The sequence below is a fragment of the Leptosomus discolor genome, chromosome Z (assembly GCF_034619465.1).
Source record: "Leptosomus discolor isolate bLepDis1 chromosome Z, bLepDis1.hap2, whole genome shotgun sequence".
NCBI classification, from domain to species: Eukaryota; Metazoa; Chordata; class Aves; order Leptosomiformes; family Leptosomidae; genus Leptosomus; species Leptosomus discolor.
Window position 1 is genome coordinate 63,341,490 of NC_141419.1, and position 12,659 is coordinate 63,354,148.

At 43.4% G+C, this 12,659-nt stretch overlaps 1 protein-coding gene across 1 annotated transcript; it reads right to left on the minus strand.

The window, feature by feature from the left end:
- Positions 1-6,229: 6,229 nt before the first annotated feature.
- Positions 6,230-12,376, minus strand: KCNV2 (potassium voltage-gated channel modifier subfamily V member 2). Its single transcript, XM_009945986.2, has 2 exons — positions 10,952-12,376; positions 6,230-6,505 (listed from the first exon to the last, which is right to left on the minus strand). Exons 1-2 carry the CDS (start codon positions 12,374-12,376, stop codon positions 6,230-6,232), a joined length of 1,701 nt encoding a protein of 566 aa, XP_009944288.2.
- Between the last annotated feature and the right edge of the window lie 283 nt (positions 12,377-12,659).

Here is a 12,659-nt window from a genome sequence, read left to right on the forward strand (position 1 = left end):
AGGAACATGTGTTGTACTGCATGGAAAAATACACTCAGCTTTATTTTAAGCTTGCCATGCCTCAGTGTGGAATGACAATTGGTTGAGACCTGTGTTTTGATTGCTTATGTTAAATCCTGTCAGTAAAAGCCTGGACAATACTCCCTGTTGATCTAAACCAATGCATTCAACCTATGATTAAGGTAACTTTATCTTGAACTTTCATGTTCCCTGACTAATTTTCTAGTGTTAAGTGGTGATATTTTTATTTGCTATAAACTGTTCCAGACATAAGCAGACCAACTATTGAACATATCCTGACATCATCCAGATCTGCCTAGAATCAATTCTTTTTTTTTTTTTTTTTTGTAGTGACTTTTGGGGAACATTTCAGGCGTTGGAGCCATCTTTTAGAAACTGAGTGGGGAAATTCATCTCCAGCGTAATTAATGGAGGATTAGTTTGAAGATCCATTTAGTCTGTAGGGATGGTAATACAGATTTTGCAGTACAGATTAAATTTACGTTATTGTAGACATCTTGCTGACAGGACTCCAGGCTTTTGGTACACTCTGTACCCGAAGAAGATGCAGCAGAGCAAGCTAACATGGCAGGTATTTTTAAGGAAACAAGGAATCTGGCAGTCTGTAACCTCTGGGCGGCAGCAGTGAACAATTTTCTATGCAAAGGGCTGTACTTTCCGTTAAGGAGACCCAGCTGCCTTGCCGGGCCTTGAAGGGCGTTGCGGGCCCCTGTCACAGCGTGACGTGCTGTCGCAACCTGTGTCATGGATTTCTTGAAGTTGTTGGGAAGGGTTTGTTGCTTTTTATTGTGGTGGTTTTGGGATTTTCCTGTTGTTTACCTAAATGAGATATTTGGATGTTAAGATATTTAGAAGTCAGGCCAGCCTGACCCTCAAGACTTGGCTGGAGCAGACTTGAGGAGCGTGGAGTCCCTTCATTGTCAATGTGGGTCCAGCTTACGCCAGGGCTTGATCACAAAGACTTCACCTCAGAGCCTGGCCTATTTGTTACGGGTGGGATGTTTTGTTCATCTGCAGTCTATGCCTCTGCCTCCACATGTAGTTTTTGGTAAGGAAAAAAAAGTGTCCTGCTGAGCAGGGCTGTTCTTATATGGGTATTGGAAAGTTTCTCTGCAGAGAGACATTTTCAGTGTCAGTGCTAGCTGTTTTCAGCCATATAGAGCTCCGTTAGCTCTGCAGCCAGAGCAGGTTCTGCCTTCTCTTCACCAGCTGCTAGAAGTGCTTTACAGGCAGTTTTGTCTGCCAGAACCGACAAAGGAAATAGTGTTGCGTGGGTATGTGGTGGCCTGAAGAACAGTTATTGGTAGTAACAGGGGATTGACTTCTAAGTGTGGTGTTGTTTATCTGGTTATTAATAGGAGGGAAATGATTTTGCTTATAAATGGAGCAAATTTGCTTCAGAAGTTAGAATGACAGTACGGAGTCATTTCATAGGGTAGAATTAGACTCTGACAAGTTTTATTTAAAACCTTGATAATCTCTATCTCAGGAGCTACCTGTAGAACGCTTTAATTTTTCTCAGCATATTTCCATTAAATTACCTAAGTACATAAAAAGCTAGTACCTCTGACCTTTCCCTTTTTCAGTCCAAGATAAAGAGCTGGATTACAGTCAAATGCCATGTTATTTCTCTACTACTGAATAAAGAAGTTAATAAAAGTTTTGTAAATAGCAGATAAGCATGAATCAAATATTTTTACATAACAAAACCACAACATTCTAAACAGTTGAAGCTATTTTTTAAGCAAGGGCACATTTTTCCTTTCTAGGTTTACTGATAGTCATTATTTTTCTCCAAAACCTTTGAAGTATACCTACTTTACAGTCTTTAAAATTATATATGTTTAAAGACTGTAAATTACTATTTGCCTTAAAAGCCTGGGAATAGCACCAGATGCCTATTAATTTGTGGTTTACTGTAGCTACCCCTTTAAGTGCTATCTTTCTGAATGAGAAAAGCAAACAGCTGCTGAATTGCATTGAGAAAGTGATGTTCTGCTAAGACAAGGATTTGTGCAAAAGCATATTCTAATTGGAATTCTTTCCACTCTCTCATGTAGGATCAGACTGGATTTTTATGACCCCCACCCCTACTTTTTTCTCTTTTTCTTTTTTATCCCCCCCACCCCCCAGTAATTCCTAGGCCTAAAATGAGTGGAAGAAACAGCACTTAGATGTCCTAAAATGAAGCCAGGCCATCCACATAAACAGACTGTTTCTTTGTCTACCAGACACAACATGTTTGCTAAGTCTGTAGTGAAACATAACGATAGAACATGTTTTCCTTCTCCCTCTGGGGCTCATTAATATCTGCAATTAGTTAAAATAGAAGACTTCAGCATGGCCACATTCAGAGAGGTTTATAATTTCTCAGTCGGTTGAGAATCCTCCACCCTGTTTCCCCAAACCCTTAGCTATGCCAAATTAACATTTCACAAAACAAGCCCTGGCTACTTTAGCTTTAATAGTATTGCCCATCTTTGTTGTGTTTAAGCATATTTTGCCTTGATGTGGTTATTTTGAAATCTTTTGATTGTCGAAGCCCTGTGGCGTTCAAGTAACTCCTTCCTTCCTCTGAGCTGGCTGCATGTCCTCTTTGTATGGTATGAGCCTCAGACAGACTCTCCCAAGTGGAGAGGACCTTGTAGGAGGACCTTGCTAGTAGCCATCCACAGAAAATGCTGGTACTGACAGGGCTCTGGGCATTCACAGCGGCATCTGGCTGGTATAGTGGTACCTTAACTTTAGGCATACTCTTTTCTATTGAAATTCACAGATTAAAATAAGATTAAGCCACAAAACAGAAAGTTGCATAAGGTAATGCAGAGAAGAAAACTATGAGTCTTTGGAAAAAAAAAAATACACACCAAAAAAACATCCTGAACGCTAACTTTTAGTTTGCTGGAAAATGCCTTTCTCCACTAGCAACCCATTCACTTGCTGAATGCAGTAGGGCAGGTGAGCCAGTTATTACAAAACAGAAAAAAAGCAACTTGGTGTAGTCTTCTGCTTAATATTTCGTGTGGCAGTTGACAGAGGTCTGTCCTCTGGACTGCACACTTCTGCCATATACTTTGTGTCAGCTCTAGCATTAGTCAAAACTCTTAAATTGAGCTAGGTCACGATCCAATCAAGAATCTAACCCTGCTCCCCCAAAACGTCACATTTGTGTGTTGAGTCAATGCATGGAGGAATCAAAAAGATACCAAAGCTGCCGTCGGTGAGACAGTGGGACTTGGATGGTGAAGGGATGAGGGGGCAAAGTGCACTGAGAAAGAAGAGAGTGAGGCAGTTGCTAGGTAAGCTGAGCTGCCCGAGGTGTGATGGCCCCAGAGTCTGGAGCACCTACATGGGACCTGGTGGTACCAGTTACAATGTCATCTTCTCTTGAGGGAAAAGAAATTGTTTTCCCTCTGTGTCAGGAAGTGTTTTAGCCCGTGACCTCTAATTAAGAGTTTTGCCTTTGTGTGGCTGCAGTGTTCAGGGACTGACTCTGGAGTCCTTCCAGCCTAAATCCTTCAACAAAAGAATGCTTGGGCCAAAGGATGGTGAGGGTTTGGAAAGAATTTGCTGCTTGGTCAGGGTACTTCCATAGCTCTTTATTGAAGCAGGGCCTGTGACCCACACCTTTCCACCCAGGTGAGTGCTGCAAACACCAAGCTGTGCAGTCTTTCTTTTACTGTCACCTGATGGAACAGCTTCAGCTAGACAGGTGAGAGAGATTCACTCCAAGCTGTATTTGAACGGTTAGAGCAGTACAGTGGGATTTGTGCATTAAAAGCTCATTGGCCAGAAGAGAAAGCGCTCGCTGAGGACATTAAATTCTAACTCTTGATGAAGAGAGAGAACAGTCCTTTTTCTCCTGCTTATGTTTTGTGTGGAAAGCCTGTTCCTTCACATGTCTTGAAGAACATCTGCTTGAATGGGTCCTGCAGGTGAGGTATGTGGGGTGGAAAAGGAGGCTGGTGATTTGTGTCAAGTCTGAGGCTATGAGGAAGTCCAGCCTCAGCAGAGTAAGCGCTCAGGCTCTGGATTTCTCTAGGTGGCAAGAAGCTGCTGAGCTTGCCATTCAAGGCTGAGCATCTGCATCCCATCTTAATGATACATGCAAGACCTGATTCTTTCAAACAAGAAAATTAATTTAGGGTGTCCTATATCTTGGAAAGTTGGGTAATCACCAACATTTAAGTCCTTTTAATGGATTTAACCCAAGCTGCAAGTTGAAAATAAAGCACAGATGTGTTCTTGCATGCTTGTAACCTACCATCTCACTCAGCTGCAGCAGGGGTCTGAGAGAGGCTCCCTATGGTTTCAGGAAGCTCCTTGTCCTGTTGTTGCTGTGCAGAAGGGCTGTGCAAATTCGTGCCATCCTTAGAGCCAATGTAAAGCACCTATTCTTCTCAGTGAGAGCCAGGATTGTGTCTGCTGCATTGTGTGCAGTCCAGAACAGCAAACATCTATCACATTGAACTCCCAGGGCTCAGCTGTTCCTTAAAGACATGCTTTAGCTTTTAACAGAGCTGATCAACACATGATGTGCTGACTGTTGTTCCTAAAGAACAAAATGACAGATGGGCTTATGATGGGTTTGTCTGTGGTAGAAAATGAGAAGAGCAACTTGGTTACTAATTATTTTCTCACCATTGAAAGGAGAAATGTCCTTATGCTTGACACATTTTGCATGGATGAGGCAAAATTAGCGAACTTTTTCACCCTCGGCTGTCCCAAGAGTAAGCTTCACACCATTGTCTCCAGTGTGGCTCTGAGATTTGAATGCAGCATTTACATTCTGCAGGGCAGCACAGACACAACGTGAGAGTTCAAGAATTTTTAAAATGCATTTCTGCCATCAGGCTGTTTCACAGCAAGAGTGCTGCTGAGTAACAGCCGTCTGTCATCAGTGACTGTTACCATTGTTTCTTTTTTTCCTTTTTTTTTTTTTTTTTACAGTATTTGTATCTGAGTACCAATAAAGTAACTATTCTTTCAGGCCTGTTATTCAGGTTACTGTTTATAAACTGATATGACTGCTCTTATGTAAAAAGAATACTCCTGATACACTGCAAACTAATACATGAAACTGATTCCACTTAATTGTTGTTGTTTGTTGCATAGGTTTGGGGATGAGCTTCTGATGCATGAAAAATTGCATCCAGCTGTGCAAGAAGGCTCAGTAATCTTAAGGTGTCATAATCGTGTCCTTAATGGCTGCATGTACCAGACAAAGTAGCTTGGCTTTAAATTATATTTAAAATTGTTTACAGACAAGTCCTGATAAGTCTTTCCTATGAAGAGTCTTTATGAGATATTATCCATTACATGTTTCATTGATTTTTTTTCTAAATGTTGCTTTAACACTTATGTCCCATGACAGGCCTATTATTATTCTAGCAATTCAGTAAGTAGAAACATTAAATGCTGCAAAATAAACCTTCTTTAGTTTGTCACTAAAGAAGGTTTAGGGGTTTAAAATTTGATCAATGACATTTATCAGTTCAGACTCCAGACTTCTTCACTAGTTCTTGGTGTAAAGAAAAAGGGGGGGGTGGGGGGTGGAATACTAAAAGCAGTGTGTTGCTTGCCAAGGTATGAAAATGGGAATCATTTGCAGGACTGCATTTGAAAAATAAAATTGGAACAGTGAAGCATAGCTGTCTAACAGTGGAAACAAGCTGAAATCTTAAGGAGTGTAGATACTGCTAATATTCAGGTAAATGCTCTAGGCTGTTTTCCTGGTTTTGGAAACGTGCAAAACCGATTTCAGCAATGCAGTCAATATATTGGGTATTCTGTTTGTTTAACTTTTGAGACAGCCTTGACAGCAGTGAGCTGACTGACCCTTACTGGCAGCAATTTGTTTTCCCTTGGTTTAATTCTGGTGGGTCTTTATTGTGGGTCTGATCAGTAGCAGGGCATCACGTCTTCATGGGGGTCTAATTCAGAGTTTCTGGGTGGTTAATCTGAATAATGTTATTCCAGATAGTTGATGAGCACTTAAGTACTGCTCACAGCCTGGCAAAACAAAACAAAAAACCCAATCTTGTTGTAATTGGAGCCTTTTCTGCTTTGAAAATATCCCCCTTCAAAACAGATTTCACTATCTACGTTTGGCCTTTTCAGTTGATCTTCAGCTACCTTGGCTGATCAGTTTTTCTTCTTTCTCCTTCGGCTTCTCTGTTCCCTCCCGATATCCAAAGCACAAACTGTATCAGTGCTGCGACAAAGGGTGGGTTGCGCCTTCTCCACAGCATTCAGATATTTTCTTCATGGCTCTCCGTGTGAAGTCCACCTTCCCTCTTTCTTTCTTGAGAGCTGTGTACTCATAGGCCTTCAGCTTGCTGTAATAGTCTGAGAATTTGTTGTAGAGAATGGAGATGGGCATACCGTTCAGGATTATTCCAAACGCAATGCAGAGGAAAGCAAACAGGCGGCCAAGGTGAGTTTCTGGGCACATGTCTCCATATCCCACTGTAGAGATGCTGACCTACAGGGAAACCAACATTCAGCTTATTAGCTGAGAAGAAACACACGAACAGGTATGTTCAGGGATCAGGGACAATTTTAAAGTTTTTGTACTTTGCATCATGACTCTGAAATACTCTCTGCTGCCTTTTTTTCTGTACTGCCCATCTTAAGAAAAAATCCCTCATTATCAAAAAAATCCTCCTATGCAGGAAAGACAGACAACAATGCAGTTTGAAATCCTATTCAGGAGGATTTTTTTAGAGCTTTGTCCTGCAGAGAGAGTTTCCAAACAATTTTCACAGAAGCCTGTCCAGTAGGTGGGTTTGCTTGACTGTGGTGAGCAGATAGAGATGGCTCCCTGACTGCGCAAATCCAGTGATAACTGCAGCCCTGCTCCCTCATCATGTCACTTGAAACAGATGCCCTGTGTCTAAATCAAGTGTGCTTATAAAACCAGGTATTTTGGGACTTTCTCTGTGCTTTGTACCTTGAGTATTGCCTTTGTTTGCCATACATGTTTTAGGAACTAATTAAAAACACATGAAAAGGTTTAGCTAATTGCAAAATATATTTTTATAATGTTTGCACTATAGGAAGAAGAGAACCAGGACTTTGAAGTTTCTAGATAAAATCTCCTTTAATGGTTACATACGTACAAGAAGCTGTGGAAAAAACAAAGATCTTTCTCTGTTGCCTGAAAGCTTTTGCTCGCAGTGTGTGCTCACAACATATATATATATATGTATATATATATATATATTTAGTGCTAAATTATGTCATCTGCTTGCTCAGCTGTATGTCAGAGGTTACAAAAGTAAAGTGTACATGTGCCTTCAGTAGGGAGTATTCATGTTCGTTTTAGCTGACAGGTATGCAAGTGGGAAATTTTTGCTGAATTCCCCTTTGAAGAAGGCTTTGGGCATTGCTTAAAATGTTGGGGTTTTTTTTGTGGGAGTGATGGTATTTAGTATATCAGCTTTGTATGACCTGCACATTCTGCCATCTTGTTGTCTACATTGTTTCACAGACTTTTTTTCTTCTCAGCCGTCAGCATTTTCTCTTTTTAGGCTATGGATGTATGAAGGAACTATGTTTTACATGGATCCAGTACTATACTGAGTACTGCAGTACTTCCTTTGTAAAATTTAGTTTCAAAAATTCATGGATGTTTGCTTATGGGGGTGCTACGTATGAATGATATACTCCCAAGCAGTCAGCATAAAATAACTCCTAGTTTATATACTTCCACTGCACACACCTCGTTTGTTTATAATTTTTACATTTAGTAAATATAACTTGTTTTTCTCTGGCAGGTGAAACTTGCAGGCTTCTGCCAACTGCCACTTCCTAGTCTGTGCAAGGGATCTTTTCCAACCAATGAATTTTATTTTTTTTTAACTGTATCTCAACACACCTAGTTTATCTGTGAAACAGTAGTCTAAAGCTTTGGCAGAAATAAACTACAGGCAGTAGGACTTTCACTGTAATGCCCTTGTGGCTTTAGCACTGAAATAAGTCTTTGGAAGGTCGTGGTGTGTAGCCTGCCATCCTCTAACATGCTAAATAAAATGCTATTTCAAATGAAGAAAGCATTAGGGTACATGAGACAGCACTGGGTAAGCACATTTGTAGGATGCACCTGGTGCTTCCTGTGGAATAAAAAGGATTAGTCACTTAGTTTAGTGGAAATTAAGTCACTGGATTTGAATGATAATACAGGATAAATATCTCCAAAAATATATACTGAGATGAAGGCAAGATGTTTATCTGTACCAGACAGGACAAAACCATTATCCTGTGATAAGGTTCTGTTCCACTGGCATAGTCTTCTACATCACCTGTGGCAGCTTGGGAGGGATACTTCTCCTCCTGTGCATGCGAGACTGTGAATGCTGTTGGATTTTACTGAAATTTGGGTGATCCAGGTATCTTAATTTTCACTCTTAAAGAATGAATAGGCTTTAAAAAGAGTTTTGTGCCTTGGAATTGCAATGTGCATGCTACAGCTCCTGTTTTGGAGACAGTTGCTCAGCTGAATAGGGCTCTTTCATGTAGTCATAGTCATGTAGGGTTCGTAGAAGTATCTAGAGCTCCCAGAGTTTGCACATATCCTGCATGCTCAGAGAACAAAATATAAGGCTAATGTCCTTAATCTAGTAATGTATGAAGCACAATTTATTTCATAACCTGGTTATATCACTTAAAGATGACCTGTGAAGGTCACATTACAGGACCCTTTTCTTTATTCACTGGTTTTCCCTCCTTCCCATGCCCCAGCTTAAAAGATGTTCAGCACGTGCATATTCATGTACACATGTAAATGTCTGTGTGTGCCTGTAGGGCCAGTTTTTCTGCCATGTGCAAATCGCTACAAACATATCTATGGCAAACTAACACGTGTCATCAGCTGTCGCTGGACCAGGAGGGCAGGCCATGGGCTCAGAGGGCTGCTGGCCAGGAGAAGCAGCCTTGGAAGGGTTAAGGTTGCTGTCCTCTGGGCTCCATATGCAGCTCAGTGCATTCAGTGTGTGTGCTGATCAGCCACCATGAGAAGACCTTCTAACTCCTTTCTGGTCCATTTGCATGGGCTTCCTTCTGCAGAGAAGAGGCAGGGACGTAGCCAGCCCCATAGCCAGGCCCAGGGGTCAGAAGTGCTCCTGGGCCCTGCCATAAATATGGATTATGGAGGCCAGCACCAGCTGCTGCAAAACGAAATGCATGTGATGACAGACTACAACAAACCTTAGGGTTATGGACAGCCAAGATACGGGCCCTTTGCCTTCTCTCAGCACCTGTAACGTCTAGCTACCCTATGATTTGATCCAGGCTGCTATAGATACACACATCATCTGCAGCATAGCAAAGCTATTATTTTTCAGCTCTGAAATGCTGCAGGCAGCAGAAGAGGCAAGGATCAACTTCTCCCTCTCCCCAATGCCCTTGATAAAACCACCCCCCTCCCTGCCAAAACACTGCCATAAAAATGATGATTGTGAAACTGCCGTACTTGCACATGAAGATTATCTGTTAAGCATTCACTTACGGCCTGCAGCTCTCTCTCCAATGTCTGCTAGTCTTGATAAACCCGGGAATATTTCTTTTGTCTTCATAGTTCAACTTAAAGGATATAACCATCATTTTGATCTCATAATACTTTGAGAAGTATTGGTTAGCCTTCTATAAGTGAATGTATGTCTGTCCTGGGGTGTTAAGGCCATCCAAATCTGGAGTTGAACTGCTTCCTGAACGCTTTAGAGCTGAATTCCGAGTTTGGGATGCTGGAACAGTTCTGCCAGGATCTTGCCAGAGCCAGGAGGCATTTAAGCAAGGTGAAGGGCTTTAAACTCACAGCTCCGTGTTCCTGGCTAAATCTTCATGCCCCCTGAAAGATGTGAACCCAACAGCCCAGAAAATGCTGCCTTAAAAGCTCCCCTCCACATAACACAGTATAGTCCAGGTCAGTGATAGTTCAGACCTCTCAAGGAGAAGCACCTAAATGCCTTAGAGCACAAACCAAGTGGCAGTGTCTAGAAATGAGGTCATTCTGTCTTAATTTCTGAGGCTTGTCAGCTCAAACTCAGCCTGTTACCCTCACTCCAAGTGCTTGGGATGAGACTAAAATCACACTCTTTCTGGCAGACATTGCAAAAAAAGATCCAAGGTGACATTAACCAATTCTCAGTACTGACTGATGTGGGATTCAAACCAGTGACCTAGATGTAGAAGGCAGTTTATCCAGTTATCAACCCCTTGAGCCAATCTGCTTCTTTTTGTATTTATTCCTCTGGAAGTCTGACACAGTGTAAATAACTGTCGATGTTTTGTGTGTGTGCAGACATGCACCTTAGATGTGCCACCTAAGGAACAGAACACAATCTCTTGTGTAAAACAACTGCTGGTCCTAATGCGTTTTTAATGTCCAGAACTCTGGGACAGCTTTGGCTTTGCAAGTTTGAGTGGCCAGACTACAGTTAATAAAATGTATCTTATCATCTTGGAGTTGTATGATGGGTCACAGTAGATCTGAAAAAAGAGCAAGAATGAAATTCTGTGTCCACCTGCAACCAGCTAGCCTGATCCAAGCTTCCCCCCTCCCCCCAACCTTTTTTTTTTTTTTTTTTTTTGACAACACTGATAGTGGAATTAAATGGAGAAATGCTTTTCTTTCCTGTCTCTCTGCCTGCTGCTTCTTTAAAAATGCAAGTACTCTCTGCATTTGGTTGAACCAGAATTTCAGCACTGCCTTTGTGATTAATCCTTGATTTAAGCTTACAACAGAGGTGAATGAGTGCATGTGTGTGTGTGCGTGAGTGAGTGCATATGTCCTGTAAGCTCAGAATTCAGAGCAGATGTTCACTGATCTGAGCCTGCTGTTTTCAAGACCATCAGTGATTCTAACAAGGAAGGAGAGAGGAAGGGAGGGAGGGTCTCTGGCTACCCAGAAAGGTGAGATGTGTTTACTTACGGCAGCCCACCACCAAGCATGGGGGATGCTGGTGAAGTTGGTACTGGAGACATCATGCTCCACTGTGTAGACCATGGCAGAGAAGGCGAAGATACCCATGGCAATGAAGAGCAAAAGGCAGCCCACCTGCTGGTAGCACTGGCGCAAGGTAAAGCCAAAGGCACGCAGCCCTGTGGAGTGGCGGGCAAGCTTGAGGATGCGGAAGATGCGCATGAGGCGCATGATGCGAAGTACTTGTCCCACCTTGCCCACCCGTCCCACCTTCTCGATATCGTGCTCATGCTGAGAGCCCCGACCTCGGGGCTGGTCGTCATCAGCAAAGCATTCAAGCAGCAGCTGCAAGTAGAGAGGCAGGATGGCAATGAGGTCTACCGCATTGAGGGCGCTGCTGGCAAAGCGGCGCAGGTCTGGGGTGGACACCAAACGCAGCAGGTACTCCAGTGTGAAGAACGCAATGCACAGGGTCTCAATGTGCTCCAAGACAGGCCGGCTCTCCCCGCTCTTCCGGTCTACCTGCTGCATCTCCTCCACAGTGTTAAGGGCCAGGGCCACCACAGAGATGAGCACGAAGAAGCTAGAGGCCACTGCCATCACCTTGGCGGTGACAGAGGAGAAGGGCTTCTCCATGAGGTTCCAGAGACGCCAGCGCTGGGGACCATAGTAGCGCATGTGGTGGAAGAGCTGCTCATTCTCCTGAGCCTCTGCCTGGGAGCGTAGCTCGCGCTGGACCTTCAGCTGCTCACTCAGCTCATCACGGCGCTCCTCGAAGCAAATGCGGCAACAGCGAGGTGTGTATTTGAGCCGCACACCCCAGTAGCTCAGCTCCTCCAGGAAGCTACGTGGGCACAGCTCATCCCGCACACGCAGCACCCCCGAGGCATAGAAGTTGTACACCAGCTGGAAGACAGCTGGGTCCCGGTCGAAGAAATACTCATCTACCTGGGCAGCATAGTCATCGCAGAGGCCCAGCTGGCAGCGACGGTCAGTGGAGGTAGCCAGGCGGCCCAGGCGAGTCTTGGGATAGATGGCCACTGCCTGGTAGGTGAGGCGGTAGCTTTGGCCACCGACATTGATGTTCAGCATGGATGAAGTGGAAGCCATGGCCGGGGCTCCACGAGAAAAGGCAGGGGAGCAAGGAATGGATAACGAAGGCTTGTTTTCCTCCTCAAATGTGTCTCTGCTTGTCCATTTTCCTTGTTCTCTCTCTTCCTCTTCCTCATCTTCATCATCCACATAATAGTTGTAATTCCCCTCAGGTCCCAGGAGCAGTAGGGGCTGGGAATTCAATGGAGCAGTAGCGGAAAAGCCACTCTGCTTGTCTGCATGCATGCCTTCATTATCCTTCCCCTTGTTGGGCTGCAGGAAGACGTTTGGTGCTTCCCTCTCTCTGCTTTTATGTTTTAGGAAAGGAAACTGTTGCCGCATGTTAAACTGCAACATACTATTTTTCCTTATTCTTCTCCCTTCTTGCATTTACCTGATCGAGGAATTAACACCAGTCCTTTCCAACACTACAAAGGCTGACAATCCTGTTTTGTTCTCTATTTGTCTCAGTAGGATCATGCACAGCAGCGGTTCTGCATTTTTCTCCCTGCCAGCGACCACTCCAGTTGTTGTGAAAGCTCCGTGTGGGATATAGACACATGAAGACTGCTGTTGACCGTTTTAATCTTGCTGACAGGGAAGATCTGAGTGCTTAGAGAAGAGG